Here is a 20,904-nt window from a genome sequence, read left to right as displayed (position 1 = left end):
ACTGCTTGCACACAAAATCTGTTCATGTCACACGATAGAACAACAGTGTTTACATGGTATATACAAAAATGTACTATTATGAAAGCAGTGTTTGCCATTTGATGCAAATGCTTCATTCTGACATGTGTTTATGGCATTTTGAACGCAGTGTTACATTTTGGAGGAGATGTGAGGCATTTTGCATTTTGTGTGTGCAGTTTTGGGAATTGTGTGTAGAGGTTTGAAAAAAGGAGACAGTTTTGAAAACGTGTGTAAGCCGTTGGAAAAAACTGTAATAGAAAATTATATGGTTTCACTTGTGACATTTTACCTCAAAATGAAAACAGCTACAGTATCTCGCATGTGAAAATGCAGTTACTCTGACAGCTGGCAGCTACCCTGTAATGACTATATGTTCTCTCAGTGTGTGCTAGTGTAAAGGTGTGTGTGTGTGTGTGTGTGTGTGTGTGTGTGTGTGTGTGTGTGTGTGTGTGTGTGTGTGTGTGTGTGTGTGTGTGTGTGTGTGTGTGTGTGTGTGTGTGTGTGTGTGTGTGTGTGTGTGCTCGTGCGCACGAGAGTGTGTCAATGTGCTATTGCAGCAAGAAAATGTGTGTGTATGTGTTGGCACACAACTGATTGCCCAATGTCTGTTTCAGTGCTGTGGGAAAGACATGCCTGCTCATCAGCTACACAACCAACGCCTTCCCTGGAGAGTACATCCCCACAGTGTAAGTACTGGACCACAGACAGACACAGTGGACTGGTACAGTGACAAATGTGTGGGCCGAATGGACAAACATCATACATAATGCAACCAGAAATAGGAAACAATATTATATTCACAATAATTCTAGGGATTGGTATGCTAGATATTGACTTTACTTTCACAAACACCTATGGTATGCAGTTTTTATACATTCAGTGGCCCGTTTATTAGATCAAGTATGGGGTCGGACCCCACTTTACCTTCAGAACAGCCTGAATTCTTTGGGGCATGGCATTCAATTGTTGCTCAATCGGTGTCAAGGGACCTAACATGTGCCAGGAAAACATTCCCCACACCAGTACCGTTAACACCAGGCTGGAATGGCTCCATGGATTCAAGTTGTCTTGATGCCTGTCTGCCTGCTTTATATAGCAAGCCACGACCATGTGACTCACTGTCTGTAGGAGCGATCCATTTTCGTGAACGGGGTGGTGTACCTAATAAACTGTATACTGTATATTCTGTGTAAGGTTTTTCACTGTGATATGTTCTAGATGTAATGGACTCATTTGTCTTGCAGGTTTGATAACTACTCAGCCAATGTGATGGTGGACAGTAAGCCAGTGAACCTGGGACTGTGGGATACAGCAGGACAGGAGGACTATGACAGACTCAGACCTCTGTCCTATCCTCAGACGGTAACACACATACAGAATCTCTATTACAAATTATATACAGTGGGGTCCGGAATTATTGACACCCTTGATAATGATGAGCTGTAATGACTGTATACTGTCCAATTAATAATGGATGCTGCCATGATTATGAATCATCCTGAATGAATCGTGAATAATGATGAATGAGAAAGTTACAGAGTGTCAAAAATCATAGCCCCAAAACATGCTAACCTCCCCTGTTATTGGTAATGTCTTGGGGGTATGATCTTTGACCCTCTGTAACTTTCTCATTCATCATTATTCACGATTTAAATACCCCTGTGCTTTAGGAGTGATCAACAGTATTGACACGTTCATCTCTCCATATAGTAATGTATGCTGTTGACTACTTTATTTATAAGAATCTTTAGGGGTGTCAATACATTTGACGACTACTTTTTTGAGAAAAACATAATATTACTTGTTAAACTAAATCTCTTTGAGCAATTGTATTAGCATAAAATAATATAATTCCCACGTTGTTTGGAGCAGACAATGTAGTTCAGTATTTGCATACTACATTTTATATAGTCATTATCGCTCATATTTATCAAAAGAGTCAATAATTTCGGACCCCACGTCTTCTACTACTCTGATACACCTTTCTACCCTTCGGTGCAACCACATGTATTACTCCCTACACCTTCACTGACCAATGACCATATACACTATATGAATCACTAGATGTAATCTGTTTACAACATCAACATCTCCCTACACCTTTAATACTACCATTGACCAGGCACTATGTTTGTCCCCCAGGATGTATTCCTCATCTGTTTCTCTCTGGTGAGCCCAGCATCGTTTGAGAACGTCAGAGCCAAGGTGAGTGGATGCTGTGTGATCTTCATGGCTGTTGTGCTACAGTGTATAGGTACATATAGTATGCAATACACACATATTCTATTTGATTCCCCGCCGGTGTTTTCCTCTGTACCTAATGCAGGGATAGCGGAGGACTTGGTTCTCATAATGTAGGTGTTGATTGGCGTTGATTGACACAGTGCCATTATAAAGGCTGCAGTATCCCCAAGAGCTGCAGTATGTAGCATACATTATAGATTAATAAACGGAGAGATTAACGTGTCAATACTGTTGATCACTCCTGAAGCACATCAGTGAAGCACACTGAAGCACATTATATTAGATGTGCTTACCTTTCTGTGAATATAGATGGGTCATCATCTGTCAGTAATACAGAGGGGGTTGATGGAGAACAGAGCAGGATAACAGTAGTATTTTTTATTTTTTATTTTTTTTACCTTTATTTAACTAGACAAGTCAGTTAAGAACAAATTCTTATTTTCAATGACGGCCTAGGAACAGTGGGTTAACTGTCTTCAACCAGGATCTCAGCGATCACTGCCTCATTGCCTGTATCCGCTACGGAGCCGCAGTCAAACGACCACCCCTCATCACTGTCAAACGTTCCCTAAAACACTTCTGTGAGCAGGCCTTTCTAATCGACCTGGCCCGGGTATCCTGGAAGGACATTGACCTCACCCCGTCAGTTGAGGATGCCTGGTCATTCTTTAAAAGTAACTTCCTCACCATTTTAGATAAGCATGCTCCGTTCATAAAATGCAGAACTAAGAACAGATACAGCCCTTGGTTCACTCCAGACCTGACTGCCCTCGACCAGCACAAAAACATCCTGTGGCGGACTGCAATAGCATCGAATAGTCCCCGCGATATGCAACTGTTCAGGGAAGTCAGGAACCAATACACGCAGTCAGTCAGGAAAGCTAAGGCCAGCTTCTTCAGGCAGAAGTTTGCATCCTGTAGCTCCAACTCCAAAAGTTCTGGGACACTGTGAAGTCCATGGAGAACAAGAGCACCTCCTCCCAGCTGCCCACTGCACTGAGGCTAGGTAACACGGTCACCACCGATAAATCCATGATTATCGAAAACTTCAACAAGCATTTCTCAACGGCTGGCCATGCCTTCCGCCTGGCTACTCCAACCTCGGCCAACAGCCCCGCCCCCCCGCAGCTCCTCGCCCAAGCCTCTCCAGGTTCTCCTTTACCCAAATCCAGATAGCAGATGTTCTGAAAGAGCTGCAAAACCTGGACCCGTACAAATCAGCTGGGCTTGACAATCTGGACCCTCTATTTCTGAAACTATCCGCCGCCATTGTCGCAACCCCTATTACCAGCCTGTTCAACCTCTCTTTCATATCGTCTGAGATCCCCAAGGATTGGAAAGCTGCCGCAGTCATCCCCCTCTTCAAAGGGGAGACACCCTGGACCCAAACTGTTACAGACCTATATCCATCCTGCCCTGCCTATCTAAGGTCTTCGAAAGCCAAGTCAACAAACAGGTCACTGACCATCTCGAATCCCACCGTACCTTCTCCGCTGTGCAATCTGGTTTCCGAGCCGGTCACGGGTGCACCTCAGCCACACTCAAGGTACTAAACGATATCATAACCGCCATCGATAAAAGACAGTACTGTGCAGCCGTCTTCATCGACCTTGCCAAGGCTTTCGACTCTGTCAATCACCATATTCTTATCGGCAGACTCAGTAGCCTCGGTTTTTCGGATGACTGCCTTGCCTGGTTCACCAATTACTTTGCAGACAGAGTTCAGTGTGTCAAATCGGAGGGCATGCTGTCAGGTCCTCTGACAGTCTCTATGGGGGTGCCACAGGGTTCAATTCTCGGGCCGACTCTTTTCTCTGTATATATCAATGATGTTGCTCTTGCTGCGGGCGATTCCCTGATCCACCTCTACGCAGACGACACCATTCTATATACTTCCGGCCCGTCCTTGGACACTGTGCTATCTAACCTCCAATTGAGCTTCAATGCCATACAACACTCCTTCCGTGGCCTCCAACTGCTCTTAAACGCTAGTAAAACCAAATGCATGCTTTTCAACCGATCACTGCCTGCACCCGCATGCCCGACTAGCATCACCACCCTGGATGGTTCCGACCTTGAATATGTGGACATCTATAAGTACCTAGGTGTCTGGCTAGACTGTAAACTCTCCTTCCAGACTCATATCAAACATCTCCAATCGAAAATCTAATCAAGAGTCGGCTTTCTATTCCGCAACAAAGCCTCCTTCACTCACGCCACCAAACTTACCCTAGTAAAACTGACTATCCTACCGGTCCTCGACTTCGGCGATGTCATCTACAAAATTGCTTCCAACACTCTACTCAGCAAACTGGATGCAGTTTATCACAGTGCCATCCGTTTTGTCACTAAAGCACCTTATACCACCCACCACTGCGACTTGTATGCTCTAGTCGGCTGGCCCTTGCTACATATTCGTCGCCAGACCCACTGGCTCCAGGTCATCTACAAGTCCATGCTAGGTAAAGCTCCGCCTTATCTCAGTTCACTGGTCACGATGGCAACACCCATCCGTAGCACGCGCTCCAGCAGGTGTATCTCACTGATCATCCCTAAAGCCAACACCTCATTTGGCCGCCTTTCGTTCCAATACTCCGCTGCCTGTGACTGGAACGAATTGCAAAAATCACTGAAGTTGGAAACTTTTATCTCCCTCACCAACTTCAAACATCTGCTATCTGAGCAGCTAACCGATCGCTGCAGCTGTACATAGTCTATTGGTAAATAGCCCACCCATTTTCACCTACCTCATCCCCATACTGTTTTTATTTATTTACTTTTCTGCTCTTTTGCACACCAATATCTCTACCTGTACATGACCATCTGATCATTTATCACCCCAGTGTTAATCTGCAAAATTGTAATTATTCGCCTACCTCCTCATGCCTTTTGCACACAATGTATATAGACTCCCCTTTTTTTCTACTGTGTTATTGACTTGTTAATTGTTTACTCCATGTGTAACTCTGTGTTGTCTGTTCACACTGCTATGCTTTATCTTGGCCAGGTCGCAGTTGCAAATGAGAACGTGTTCTCAACTGGCCTACCTGGTTAAATAAAGGTTAAATAAATAAAATAAAAATGTAAAAACTGCCTGTTCAGGGGCAGAACGACAGATTTGTACCTTGTCAGCTCGGGGGTTTGAACTTGCAACCTTCCGGTTACTTGTCCAAAACTCTAACCACAAGGCTAGCTGATCCTAACCTTTATAGGCATGTTTCTATTTTGCCCAGTTTATCAAAAGTGTTGGAAAAACTGGCTTTCTTGATGTCTATAGTATTCTCTCGGGTATGCAATCTGGTTTCCGCTCAGGTTAGGGATGTGTCATTGCAAACTTACAGGTCCTCAATGATTTCACCATTGCACTTGATTCTAAGCAATATTGTTCTGCTATTTTTATTGACATGGCCAAAGCTTTTGATACGGTAGACCGTTCCATTCTTGTGGGCCGGCTAAGGAGTATTGGGTATTGGTGTCTCTGAGGGGTCTTTGGGCTGGTTTGCTAACTACCTCTCTCAAAGAGTGCAGTGTATAAAGTCAGAAATGTTGCTATCTCAGCCACTGCCTGTCACCAAGAGAGTACCTCAAGGCTTGATCCTAGGCCCCACGCTCTTCTCAATTTACATCAACAACAAATCAAATCAAATTTTATTTGTCACATACACATGGTTAGCAGATGTTAATGCGAGTGTAGCGAAATGCTTGTGCTTCTCGTTCCGACAATGCAGTAATAACCAACAAGTAATCTAACCTAACAATTCCACAACTACTACCTTATACACACAAGTGTAAAGGGATAAAGAATATGTACATAAATATATATGAATGAGTGATGGTACAGAATGGCATAGGCAAGATGCAGTAGATGGTATAGAGTACAGTATATACATATGAGATGAGTAATGTAGGGTATATAAACATAACGTGGCATAGTTTAAAGTGGCTAGTGATACATGTATTACATAAAGATGGCAAGATGCAGTAGATGATATAGAGTACAGTATATACATATACATATGAGATGAGTAATGTAGGGTATGTAAACATTATATTAAGTGGCATTGTTTAAAGTGGCTAGTGATACATGTTTTACATCAATTTCCATCAATTCCATTATTAAAGTGGCTGGAGTTGAGTCAGTATGTTGGCAGCTGCCACTCAATGTTAGTGGTGGCTGTTTAACAGTCTAATGGCCTTGAGATGATGTGTACGCCGAGGAACTTGAAACTTACTACCCTCTCCACTACTGTCCCATCGATGTGGATAGGGGGTGCTCCACTCCCTCTGCTGTTTCCTGAAGTCCACAATCATCTCCTTTGTTTTGTTGACGTTGAGTGTGAGGTTATTTTCCTGACACCACACACCGAGGGCCCTCACCTCCTCCCTGTAGGCCGTCTCGTCGTTGTTGGTAATCAAGCCTACCACTGTAGTGTCGTCCGCAAACTAGATGATTGAGTTGGAGGCATGCATGGCCACATAGTCGTGGGTGAACAGGGAGTACAGGAGAGGGCTCAGAACGCACCCTTGTGGGGCCCCAGTGTTGAGGATCAGCGGGGTGGAGATGTTGTTACCTACCCTCACCACCTGGGGGCGGCCCGTCAGGAAGTCCAGTACCCAGTTGCACAGGGCGGGGTCGAGACCCAAGGTCTCGAGCTTGATGACGAGTTTGGAGGGTACTATGGTGTTAAATGCTGAGCTGTAGTCGATGAACAGCATTCTCACATAGGTATTCCTCTTGTCCAGTTGGGTTAGGGCAGTGTGCAGTGTGGTTGCGATTGCCTTGTCTGTGGACCTATTGGGGCGGTAAGCATATTGGAGTGGGTCTAGGGTGTCAGGTAGTGTGGAGGTGATATGGTCCTTGACTAGTCTCTCAAAGCACTTCATGATGACGGAAGTGAGTGCTACGGAGCAGTAGTCATTTAGCTCAGTTACCTTAGCTTTCTTGGGAACGGGAACAATGGTGGCCCTCTTGAAGCATGTTGGAACAGCAGACTGGGATAAGGATTGATTGAATATGTCCGTAAACACACCAGCCAGCTGGTCTGCACATGCTCTGAGGACGCAGCTGGGGATGCCGTCTGGGCCTGCAGCCTTGCGAGGGTTAACACGTTTAAATGTTTTACTCACGCTGGCTGCAGTGAAGGAGAGCCCGCAGGTTTTGGTAGCAGGCCGTGTCAGTGGCACTGTCTTGTCCTCAAAGTGAGCAAAAAAGTTATTTAGTCTGTCTGGGAACAAGACATCCTGGTCCGCGACGGGGCTGGTTTTCTTTTTGTAATCCGTGATTGACTGTAGACCCTGCCACATACCTCTTGTGTCTGAGCCGTTGAATTGCGACTCTACTTCGTCTCTATACTGACACTTAGCTTGTTTGATTGCCTTGCGGAGGGAATAGCTACACTGTTTGTATTCGGTCGTGTTTCCGGTCACCTTGCCCTAGTTAAAAGCAGTGGTTTGCGCTTTCAGTTTCGCGCGAATGCTGCCATCAATCCACGGTTTCTGGTTTGGGAATGTTTTAACCGTTGCTGTGGGTATGACATTGCCAATGCACTTTCTAATGAACTCGCTCACCGAATCAGCATATTCGTCAATGTTGTTGTTGGATGCAATGCGGAACATATCCCAATCCACGTGACCGAAGCAGTCTTGAAGCGTGGAATCAGATTGGTCGGACCAGCGTTGAACAGACCTGAGCGCAGGTGCTTCCTGTTTTAGTTTCTGTCTGTAGGCTGGAAGCAACAAAATGGAGTCGTGGTCAGCTTTTCCGAAAGGAGGACGGGGTAGGGCCTTATATGCGTCGCGGAAGTTAGAATAACAATGATCCAGGGTTTTACCAGCCCTGGTAGCACAATCGATATGCTGATAGAATTTAGGGAGTCTTGTTTTCAGATTAGCCTTGTTGCTAGATTACAGAAACATAATTTATAGATCGTCAGGTAAGGGTGCTCTCGAGCAGCTAGATGTTCTTTACCATTCAGCCATCAGATTTGCCACCAATGCTTCTTATAGGACACATCACTGCACTCTATACTCCTCTGTAAACTGATCATCTCTGTATACCCGTCTCAAGACCCATTGGTTGATGCTTATTTATAAAACCCTCTTAGGCCTCACTCCCCCCTATCTGAGATACCTACTACAACCATCATCCTCCACATACAGCACCCGTTCTGCCATTCACATTCTGTTAAAGGTCCCCAAAGCACACACATCCCTGGATCGCTCTTATTTTTAGTTTGCTACAGCTAGCGACTGGAACGAGCTGCAACAAACACTCAAACTGGACAGTTTAATCTCAATCTCTTCATTCAAAGACTCAATCATGGACACTCTTACTGCCAGTTGTGGCTGCTTTGTGTGATGTATTGTTGTCTCTACCTTCTTGCCCTTTGTGCTGTTGTCTGTGCCCAATAATGTTTGTACCATGTTTTGTGCTGCTACCATTTTGTGTTGCTACCATGTTGTTGTTATGTTCTGTTGCTGTCATGCTGTGTTGTCATGTGTTGCTGCCTTGCTATGTTGTTGTCTTAAGTCTCTCTTTATGTCGTGTTGTGTTGCCTCTAATGTTGTGATGTGTGTTTTGTCCTATATTTATATTGTATTTATTAAAATTTTTAATCTCAGGCCCCCGTCCCCGCAGGAGGCCTTTTGCCTTTTGGTAGGCCGTCATTGTAAATAAGAATTTGTTCTTAACTGACGTTCCTAGTTAAATAAAGGTTAAATAAAATAAATACAAATTAAAAAATGACAGCTAAGTGTCTGACTCCTGTCATTTCACTGTCATTTGAATTGAGCTGATTCGTTTGGGAACTGTCAGTGTTGGAGAGGACAGCATTATATCAAGAGCAGTGAAGGCCAAAAGACAATGAAGTTTGATAAATCTGCTTTACTTAATATGACATTGTCAAAACAACCCTAATATGGTCCAGAGTGGTCTGAAGGCAGATCTGGTAGGTCGCTGGAAAATATTAATGTGTAATTTATTCTACTACATAGATTTCAAGTGCTCAAACTAAGAAGGAGGGGAAAGGAAAGTGTTCTTTATATTGGCAATTATTGAAAAGACCAGTGTTAATCCATTCCAATTTGTGCCGTTTCGAATCGCACCGCTTTCCCAAATGACTTTACTCAGCCCTTTAATTTATGATTAGCTTCAAACAATAGCAATCTCGCTTCTCCAGCCCTTATGCAAATGTTTGCCACTTTTCACATTTCTAGAACAAACCTCTTTAGTTGTTTTTCCTCCTCTCTCCATCTTTCTCAGTCTGTTTTTTCATGGCATTTTCCCAATGAGTCTCCATGGTAACATTGACCATGTATGCAAATGGAGCCTTAGTAGATTACCAGGCTTTCAGGTGACATTAGGATCTATTTAACATGGAAGGTAGGCTACAGACTGTGTGGGGGAAGAGTCACAGCCAGAGTCACAGCCATGTAGCATGTTGCTCACACTAACCCACCCACGTCACTCTGGTATTTGCATGTCAAAAGGAGATTCAATTGACCCGTGTTATCTCTGATTATTGCCACGGTCCACCTACTACTGCTATCACCGTTTTGGATCAGCAGGAGATCAAGAATCAATTAGCCATTGCTGGATAAATGGTTGGAGCTTGAATTTCTCTCCAAGCTTCTCAAGGCAAGTGTTGTGGTTTATGTCTTCCATTATCATAACACTGTATTGGCCAACTCATATCTTAACCTAGCAGAACCTAATTCCCTCACTCAGTTTTAGAGAGATACTAGTAAACTAAAGGTGCCATTTTCAAAAGCACAGAATTGCTACACCACTAAATGAATGTGTTTCCATTTAATCCAGTCAGCCTCGAAGGAAGTTAGGGATGATTTAACTCATGGCACCATCTCCTTTCTTAGTAGGAAGCTGGGAAGTTTTATTTGTTAAAGTGACATCTCTTACCTGTCCTGGTATATAGAGAAGCATCCTTTCATCTCTCTTCCACAGAGTCTGTAGGGTCAGGGCAGAGGTAACCCCTTAGTTCCTGAATAGTGAAAGCCTTTTATTGTAAAGCTGCTCTTCTCCAATGAGTCCTCCTAAGGAGCTAAGACTGTGTGAGATCTACCCCAGTCCTTTGTGTGGCAGTCAAGGTTTGATGGCAGGAAGGCCAAAGAGTGCAGAGGAGTGGGCGTTCATAGACGATGACTAAATAATGGCTACCATGCAATGAAAGAGAGACAGACACGAGAGGCAGAAAAACCTTGGTACCAATGGCAATGTTACCGAGAATTCTTGATGCATTTTTCACAGAATGTAGTGTGTGTGTTTTCTCAGTAGACCCGGTGAAATGCCTGAAATGTGTGTGTGTGTGCACACAGTATGTGTGTGCTTCACTGTCACTGTTCTCATTACTATACATTCATGGTCTATAAAAAGGAAACATTTTCAACCTTGACATTCCCTCCACTCTGCTGTAACAGCTAATGATGGCTTGCAGGATGGATCCTATATTGTATTAGAGACGCCAATAATTACTGACGTATAAACATACGTAGAGCTGTTAACCAGGTGTTAAGCAGAGAAGCTGATGAAAGGCCTCCAAATGAACATAAGCACACTAAAATAAGCGAAGGTGACTCACTAACGTCATTCATAAGCATTAATTTCCTATTCTGCAAAAGCATACACTGCTCTCTTGTTTCTATCAGTAACCCAATGCGGAAGAAGGAACTTCCTTTTTCATTGAGTGACTGATAGAAACAAGAGAGCATCCATTTTATTTGAATAGTGTGTAATAATAATGACGGTAATGATAGTAGTAATAATAATAATAGTAATAGACAGAGTATCCTAGATTTTATGTGTGAGGAGCTATACCAGGAATCAACCTGTGCATTAACTGGCTACTCGATAATACAGTAGTAGAACCAGAGGGTAAGAGACGAAGCGAGAGGCTTGACTCTGCCTCTAAATCTGTCCACAGAATCTGTCCACAACTAGGGATTTTTATAATGAGTGTCAAATTTCGTCAACTAAAAAATGTCATTCTAATTTGTTACGGGAGCCTTATTTGATCGAATAGACATTTTGTAATGTTTAGGTTGTTACGAATGTTCTGAAATAAGTGGACACACGTGGCATTCCTGCAACTTTGAGAAAAAATATTTTATTTTATGTGTATGTGCCCTCTCATTGGTTAGAATGTTCCCATCTGACCCCGTCTCCTCCTGTCTACAGTCCGCTTTGCGGACATTTATTCTCATTATTAAAGCAGTCAGTCCAGTATCTTGTCAGAATATAGATCATCTTTGGTAGAATTAACGATGAGCTGTATCACAGAAAAGGAAGTGAAAAGTAATTCAGTATCTTTTGCTGCGGCCATGTTGACCTACTCTGTGTGTGTGTGTGTTTGCTCCCACTAGTGGTACCCTGAGGTACGACACCACTGCCCCTCCACACCCATCATCCTCGTGGGCACTAAGCTGGATCTGAGGGACGAGAAGGAAACCATTGAGAAGCTGAAGGAGAAGAAGCTAGCGCCCATTACCTACCCACAAGGCTTAGCACTAGCCAAAGAGATAGGTATGTAGGTCTCTGAGATCCTGAATTAGTGATCGTGCATCAGAGAACTACCGTGATTGGTATACAGTGGTCACATATACAGTGGTCACTCTGGGTTTGTGATTGGATATGACTGAATCAGCAATTGATTGATTATATGTAATTTTAATGATTGTCGTTCACAGAGCTGTACAGTATCATGGAACACTTTGTATTCTGCTCTTAGTCCTTATACTGCATAGTTGTTGAGATTTCATGTCGCCCAAGCTTCACATTCTTGGAGTCATCACCCACCAGCCGTGCATTATGCCAGATAAACAGTCTATCCTCTTCATGTCCCTCATACATCTTTTGTGTGTTTTCTGGGTAGACTCGGTGAAGTACCTGGAATGCTCTGCCCTGACCCAGCGGGGGCTGAAGACGGTCTTTGACGAGGCCATCCGAGCGGTGCTGTGCCCCCAGCCCACCAAGGTGAAGAAACGACCCTGTCTACTCATCTGATCTCAGACCTGTGGATAGACCAAGAGAGAAGGGCTCAGGAATCACACAACAGCAAATGTTGATTTTAGTTAAATACAAAGTTTGGCAGTTTTACAAAGTGGTCTAATGTTCAGATAAGTCAACATATGTAGTGTTGAGTCTTGCCATCTGTAGTGTATATCCAGCTATAATTACAGTATATAGTGTATGCCTCAATCCCAAATGAATGGAAGATAGTTGGACCGTCGGATTGTATCATTACAGATGGTGCCTACCTTTCCCACTGGTTGGGGATTGAGGCATATAGCTGGATCTACGATTCTTCTCAATGTTAGACCACTGTTCAGGTCTGAAAACAACCATCAGACTTTCTGGAGCATCAATATAAATGTCCTTAATATTTTCAAGACAAATCCTGGATATGTACACATGGATAAGTGTTTTAGATTCATATATTGGTATTTGGTTTTGGTTTCTGACTCATTTTCTTATACACTTCTTCTATATGGTTTGTTAATGCAGTGACTGGTCCTTACTGTACGAGAAAGACACTGAAAAATACCAAACATTACAGTGTGTATAGTCAGAAATGTATTGCACCATCCTAATGTAAGAAACTTTCCAAAATGATCATGTTGTTTACTCTATAAAATGTGTTTTTCATATTTTGACATGATGCAGCATTCTACTATATTTCTAAGGTACCGTATTACTTTTCTCTCTATTACAATGTAATTTAACACAAAATAAAACATATGGGTGTGTTTGTGTGTCCCCTTGCCCTTAGAACAGCCTCAATTTGTTGGGGCATGGACTCTACAAGGTGTCGGAAGCATTCCACAGGGATGCTGGCCCATGTTGACTCCAATGCTTCCCACAGTTTTGTCAAGTTGGCTGGACATCCTTTGGGTGGTGGACCATTCTTGATACACACGAGAAACTGTTGAGCGTGAAAAACCCAGAACCGTTGCAGTTCTTGACACAAAACGGTGTGCCTGGCACCTACTACCATAACCCGTTCAAAGGCGCTAACATTTTTGTCTTGCCCATTCACCCTCTGAATGGCACACATACACAATCCATGTCTCAATTGTCTCAAGACTTAAAAATCCTTCTTTAACCTGACTCCTCCCCTTCATCTACACTGATTGAAGTGGATTTAACTAGTGATCATAATAAGGGATCATAGCTTTCACCTGGATTCACTTGGTCAGTTTATGTCAAAAATGTTTTGTATACTCAGTGATAAGTACAGCATGCAAGCTTTTATTTGAGGGTATTTTCATACATACATGACCTGTTTTGCCATTTGGAAATGAAAGCACTTTATGTTTCTCGTCCCTCCATTTGAAGAAATCATAAGTGTTTGGATTTAAGTCAAAAGTTTAGCATTTGGTACCATTTTCCTTGCACACAATGACTACATCAAGCTTGTGACTTTTCAAATGTGTTGGGTGCTGGCCTCCCGAAAGGTATTGCATCACAGTGCTTGAGGTGTCACTACAGACCCGGGTTTGATCCCGGGCTGTGTGGCAGCCGGCTGCGACCGGGTTTGGCCGGCCGGGATGTCCTTGTCCCATTGTGCTCTGGCGAATTCTGTGGCGGGCCGGGCATATGCATGCTGACACGGTCGCCAGTTGTACGGTATTTCCTCCGATACATTGGTACGGCTGGCTTCCAGGTTAAGCGAGCAGTGTGTCAAGAAGCAGTGCAGCTTGGCAGGGTTGTGTTTCAGAGGATGCATGACTCCGTACATGAGTTGCGGTGATGGGTCAAGACTGTAACTAACAATTGGATATCATGAAATTGGTGAGAAAAAGGGGTAAAAAGTTTTTAAAATGTAATAAATTGTTGAGTGCTTTTGTGGTTAGTTTTGGTTGTGTTTCTGATTATGTTTTGGAACTGAATGGTGAATAATGTCTTGTGCCAATATGTTTCATGTTGATGCTACCATGTTTATTGCTAATCATGAATTAATCATGAATAATGATATGGGGCATAAAGATCATACCCCCCCCCAAAAAAAATGCTTATTTAGTTGAATGCCATTATTTATGATTCATTCATGATTTGTCTTAATCATGGCATTATCAGGATTCATTTAAAAGTGTTCAGAAACATCTAATCAAGGAATCGTAGTAGACCAGCGACGCCGACTGCCGAGTGCCGCCCGAACAGGGAGAGGAGCCACCTTCGGTAGAAATCGTGTCAATACTGTATGGGACCAAATACTAAACTTTTGACTATTTGAATACACTATACGTGAATTTGTCTAAATACTACTGACTTATTCTCATGGGGGGGACTAGATACATATAGTGTTTTCATTTCTAAACGGTAGAACAGATAGTAATATATATGAGAATACCCTCAAATAAAAGAGTATTTGAAACATTTAATCTCAAATCCCAAATTCTGGAGTATAGAGCCAAATAAAAATGTTTAACTGTCCAAATACATATGGAGAGGAGTGTGTATACCAGTATACAAGTTCTACTGGGGCCTACTTTTACAACAGCTACCTAGACATCATCTCCCCTCCAGGGCTACAGCATAGTACTGTGATGTGTCAGAAACTGACATGTACTACCACAGAAATCCACTCTGTCTTAAAATAAACCTGTATTTTCTCTAGTAGCCTCGTGTATTGATTCCAACCACAGGCATCACTCTCTCATGTTGCCTGTAGGGGAATAGAGGAGTTTCAGAGCGGCAGGATGAAGAGGTTTATTCCTCTGACTCATGACAGGTATGTCTGCTGAACCCTTTGATCCATCCTTCTGGCAACTAGACTCTGAGCAAACAGGCATCTCACAATCAAAAGTTTGATACAAAATAGGAAATTGCTCTGGCAATTCATCATTTTCACACATACAGTTAAGGGTTTATTCAAACACCCATGTTATGTACGGGTGGTTTGTCTGTTCTCTCCTCCTCAGGTACAGCACAGTAGGTTACAATGCAGTGTGTGACTGGATGCTGCTGGAACAGTTGTTTCAGTAATCAAACATGAGCTCTGTGTGGAGTCCTAATGATAAAGGCTGTAATTGAATCACTACTTGAAAGCCTGCTGTGACTGTGTTGCTTTTAGCCAAAGATGTAGACCAGGGCTCTCCAACCCTGTTTCCCGGAGCGCTACCGTCCTGTAGGTTTACACGCCAACCCTAATCTAGCGCACCTGATTCTAATAATTAGCTGGTTGATAAACTGAATCAGGTTAGTTACAACTGGGGTTGGAGCGAAAACCTACAGGACGGTAGCTCTCCAGGGTTGGGGATCCCTGATGTAGACAAACACACACTTCGTAGAGCTAAGTTTCAATAAAGTTTTGAGAGAAATTAAGTAAATCATTAAGACTAGCTTTTTGGCTGAGACTTTGGCGTGCTTGTGTTCAACAACAGATGATTGAGAACGGGGAACCTGGAGCAGGCTCCTTATCCACTGTAGACCCACTGGTCCACAACCGCTCCAGGCACTGTCTGATTAGCTGATTTGGATGGTGATTAAGTTTCAAATCAAGTGTTGTTATTGTATCTGTGAACACACAGCTCAGCTCAGCCTCTAGGTCCTTGTGAGACCAGCTCTGATCTGCCACTTGTGTGTCACTGTCTGACTGCCTGGTAAAGAAACTTCAATCAGACACCCTCCCATGGACATCAAAGGGTGTTAAGCCAAAGTACAAACGCTGCTGTCACTAAGTTCACAGCTCCAGCTCTCAGCCACATCAGAACATGTTTGACTGAGCCCTGGAGTTAGACGAAGACACATTGAAGCAGATGATATTGTGGGTGTATCGAAATACTTGTGTTCCTAGCTCCAACAGTGCAGTAGTATCAACAATACACACAAATCTAAAAGTAAAAATATATAAATGTTAGGACAAGCAATGTCGGAGTGGCATTGACTAAAATACAGTAGAATAGAATACAGTATATACATATGAGATGAGTAAAGCAGTATGTAAACATTATTAAAGTGACTAGTGTTCCACTATTAAAGTGACCAGTGATTCCATGTCTATGTATATAGGGCAGCAGCCTCTAAGGTGCAGAGCTGAGTAACCGGGTGGTAGCTGGCTAGTGATGGCTATTTAACAGTCTGATGGCCTGGAGATAGAAGCTGTTTTTCAGTCTCTAGGTCTCAGCTTTGACGCACGTGTACTGACCTCGCATTATGGATGGTAGCGGGGTGAACAGGACGTGGCTTAGGTGGCCTTTTTGGCCTTCCTGTGACATTGGGTGCTGAAGGTGTGCTGGAGGGCAGGAAGTGTGCCCCCGGTAATGGTTATAGTGGAGTTAGATGAAGAGACATTACAGGTTATAGTGGAGTTAGATGAAGAGACATTACAGGTTATAGTGGAGTTAGGTGAAGAGACATTGCAGCTTATAGTGGAGTTAGATGAAGAGACATTACAGGTTATAGTGGATTAGGTGAAGAGACATTACAGGTTATAGTGGAGTTAGGTGAAGAGACATTACAGGTTATAGTGGAGTTAGATGAAGAGACATTACAGGTTATAGTGGTGTTAGATGAAGAGACATTACAGGTTATAGTGGAGTTAGATGAAGAGACACTACAGGTTATAGTGGAGTTAGATGAAGAGACATTACAGGTTATTGTGGAGTTAGGTGAAGAGACATTACAGATTATAGTGGAGTTAGATGAAGAGACATTACAGGTTATAGTGGTGTTAGATGAAGAGACATTACAGGTTATAGTGGAGTTAGATGAAGAGACACTACAGGTTATATTGGTGTTAGATGAAGAGACATTACAGATTATAGTGGAGGGAAGTCAGGCCACAGACAGTACATTCCTGTTGACTTGGGCCTAGTGACTATAGCTAGAGCCTAGAGTTATTCCTGGTTACGACACATGGTAAGGAAGAGATCAGTCCTAACAAGACACCAGACATATAAACATGTGGCTTTCAGAGAATAAGAAGGGCAGTATGTGCAAAGTCAGGGCGGTCCCATGACACCATGCTCAACGATGCTGCCAGTGAGGAGGATCAAGGTGGCAGTTTCCACCGTTGCCTTGTATCACAGAGCCTCACTGAGCTAAATACAGAAAGGCAATCAGCTGGAGTCGAAGCTGATTCTGCACACAGACACTCTGTGTGCGCAATTGATGCACAATGCCCCAAACAGTTTCTTAGATTAAAGGGGAGGGGTCAGCTGAGGTTAGCTCCCAGGTTCAGGACTCCGCCACCGGCTGCAGATGAGAAAGCCTGGCCCCATCCGAGGCGGAACATTTAAGGAATTACAATGAGCAGATCTCATTGTGATGCAGAGGGAAAACAGAGCATGTGAACATGTTGATGCTGTATTAGGTGGTATGTGCTGCCCACAATACTGTGGCCAGAGGAGTTTTGGATCAGATCCAACTCATAATGTTGAAGGCTGCTGGTTATGTAAAACACCTTGGGGAAACAGAACATAGTATTCACCTATACAAAATCGTTGAATGTACTGTACTGTAGCTTCATTCACTGTAATTTCGTTGTTGTGTTTCCAATTGTCTGAGGGGACAATGTTTGGACATCTCATACATTCAACATAATAGCATACTGATTTCCCAAATGACAGCTTTTGAATCATTGCTATTGCCAACATTTGACAGACACTCATCCACAAAAACTGTACATGATGCTTCCTGGCCTGGTCTCGCAACATGGGGGTCTCAATGCTACCTGTCCCTGTCTCCCTGCAGTTTCCTCTGGTATATATCCTATACTGAATACTGAAACAACATGCTCTATTTGAAATACAATAGGCAGAATCAAAGGTAGTAACAAAAATAGTGTTAGTCCATATCTCTTAACAGCATAGACACCATGTTTCATACTGAATAATTAATATAATATATTATCTCATCATTACACTATTGGTATAATACACAATCAAATCATTATTTCAATCTCTATCTGAGATATGGTTTGAGATTCACTCTTCAACTGTGGCAATCTCTCAGCACGACAGTACCCAAATCTTCTTCTTTCATCCTTGTTCTATTGAAGCCTCCAAACTCTAGTGTGTGGAATCTCTCTCTTTCCTAACAGGCTGAGGGGGAGAGAATGAGAACATTTGTTAATTAATTTTCCCTCCTTCTTTTCCTGACCCAGGATGACCTTGTACAACCTTTCCTCGGAGACGTCATTATTACATAACCACAACAGAAACCTAGCATGTAGGCAACTCTTCCCTCCAATACGGCTCAATCGCTGACTAAAATATGTGTGTGTGGTATTAACATAGGGGCATGGGTCTAAGCAGGTTACAGTGTGCGTGTTTCCAGCATTAGTTAAACCAGAAGAGGCTTATTAAATGACAAGTTCCATACTTCCAGCCCTCAATCTCCCTTTCTGTCCCTCTGGTACTGACACTGGGGCCAGCTGGTGCAAGGTTGCATGATCCTCTCTGGCACTCCACTGAAGATGCTGCTATGTCATATTGGAAATAGTAATTGCTTGAATAGCAGAAGTAGTTGAGTGAATGACAGGAGGCTAGTCTCTCTCATTAAGAGGAGTGTGGGCACCTGCATCTCACTCTCATTTGAACGATGAAAGAGAGCACTGCCAAGCATTCAGAACAACCCACCACCAAACATGAATACACACATAGATACAAACTGTCTGTAGTCATTTCTTTATAGATTTAGATGAGTCTTGGATAAAAGACTAAGCAGGCTGTTTGAGGATGAGATAACGAGAGGTACGTTTCATTTCAATGATGAGAAAGTGGCATTGCCTTCAGGCTAACTTGAAGCTGGACTCGCTGGTTACCATTGGACAGTTTAGATACATTTTGAGGGAGATATGTGATAGTTGTGCTTGTTTTGATTAATCTTGTTGTACTATATGTGTTGTATTGTGTTTATGTTATTTTGCTTTATGTTGTATTGAATTGTGTGTTCATGTTCACAGGGCTCCCTTGAGAATGAGACCCTGGTCTCAATGGTGACCCACCCGCAAAAGTTCAATAAATCAAATTATAAAAACAAATGAGGTAAGAGCACTTAACTAGAAATCTTCTTGGAAATAGTATCATACACATACAGTATGTTTCATGTTTTTTTAGTAGCACAGCAAATACTAAATCTCTCATCAAAGCAAAGTCTGTGAATTGATTGCCCCCCAACTATCTTCAGAGTTTGTTCTGTTAGGTGACCTAAACTGGGATATGCTTAACACACCGGCAGTCCTACAATCTAAAATGAATCTCACACAGATTATCAAGGAACCCACCAGGTACAACCCTAAATCCGTAAACATGGGCACCCTCATAGATATTATCCTGACCAACCTGCCCTCCAAACACACCTCCGCTGTTTTCAATCAATCTCAGCGATCACTGCCTCATTGCCTGCATCTGCTATGGGTCTGCGGTCAAATGACCACCCCTCATCACGGTCAAACACTCCCTAAAACACTTCTGCAAGCAGGTCTTTCTAATCAACCTGGCTCAGGTATCCTGGAAGGATATTGACCTCATCCCGTCAGTAGAGGATGCCTGGTTGTTCTTTAAAGTAATTTCCTCACAACCTTAAATAAGCATGCCCCTTTCAAAACATGTAGAACTAAGAACAGATATAGCCCTTGGTTCACTCCAGACCTGACTGCCCTCGACCAGCACAAAATCATCCTGTGGCGGACTGTATTCTTATCGGCAGACTCAAAAGCCTTATTATCTCAAATGACTGCCTCACCTGGTTCACCAACTACTTCTCAGATAGAGTTCAGTGTGTCAAATTGGTTGTCTGGACCTCTAGCAGTCTCTATGGGGTTACCACAGGGTTCAATTCTCAGGCCGACTCTTTTCTCTGTATATATCAATGATGTCGCTCTTGCTGCTGGTAACTCTCTGATCCACCTCTATGCAGACGACACCATCCTGTATACATCTGGCCCTTCTTTGGACAGTATGAACCTCCAAACGAGCTTCAATGCCATACAACACTCCTTCCGTGCCCTCCAATTGCTCTTAAATGATAGTTAAACTGAATGCATGCTTTCAACCGATTGCTGCCCGCACCCGCCCGCCCGACTAGCATTACTACTCTGGACAGTTCTGACTTAGAATATGTGGACAACTACAAACCCCTAGGTGTCTGGCTAGACTGTAAACTCTTCTTCCAAACTCATATTAAACATATCCAATCCAAAACGAAATCTAGAATCGGCTTCCTATTTCGCAACAAAGCCTCCTTCACTCATTCCACCAAACATACCCTCGTAAAACTGACTATCCTACCGATCCTCGATTTCGGTGATTTAATTTACAAAATAGCCTCCAACACTCTACTCAGCAAACTGGATGCAGTCTATCACAGTGCCATCCGTTTTGTCACCAAAGCCCCATATACCACCCACCACTGCAACCTGTATGCTCTCGTCGGCTGGCCCTCACTACATACTCGTCGCCAGACCCACTGGCTCCAGGTCATCTATAAGTCTTTCCTAGGTAAAGCTTCACCTTATCTCAGCTTACTGGTCACGATAACAACACCCACCCGTAGCACGCGCTCCAGCAGGTACATCTTTCTGGTCACCCCCAAAGCCAACACCTACTTTGGCCGCCTTTCCTTCCAGTTCTCTGCTGCCAATGACTGGAACGAATTGCAAAAATCGCTGAAGTTGGAGACTT

At 43.2% G+C, this 20,904-nt stretch overlaps 1 protein-coding gene across 2 annotated transcripts in view; it reads left to right on the top strand.

The window, feature by feature from the left end:
• LOC135555372 (ras-related C3 botulinum toxin substrate 2) overlaps positions 1–13,023 on the top strand; it is a 29,629-nt gene extending 16,606 nt beyond the window's left edge. The window contains exons 2-7 of one of the 2 annotated variants that reach the window (XR_010457862.1): positions 636–707; positions 1,266–1,383; positions 2,164–2,226; positions 11,641–11,800; positions 12,150–12,455; positions 12,559–13,023. Coding sequence is in view for 1 of the 2 variants with exons in the window: in XM_064987740.1 (XP_064843812.1) it covers positions 636–707; positions 1,266–1,383; positions 2,164–2,226; positions 11,641–11,800; positions 12,150–12,280 (544 nt within the window). In the remaining variant the exon portion in view is untranslated. Of the gene's footprint in view, positions 1–635; positions 708–1,265; positions 1,384–2,163; positions 2,227–11,640; positions 11,801–12,149 lie in introns of both variants that reach the window. The other variant, XM_064987740.1, reaches the window with a different exon arrangement.
• The last annotated feature ends 7,881 nt before the right edge of the window (positions 13,024–20,904 follow it).

Source organism: Oncorhynchus masou, chromosome 15 (assembly GCF_036934945.1).
Source record: "Oncorhynchus masou masou isolate Uvic2021 chromosome 15, UVic_Omas_1.1, whole genome shotgun sequence".
Classification (NCBI taxonomy): domain Eukaryota; kingdom Metazoa; phylum Chordata; class Actinopteri; order Salmoniformes; family Salmonidae; genus Oncorhynchus; species Oncorhynchus masou.
This window is presented reverse-complemented; position numbering and strand designations above follow the sequence as displayed.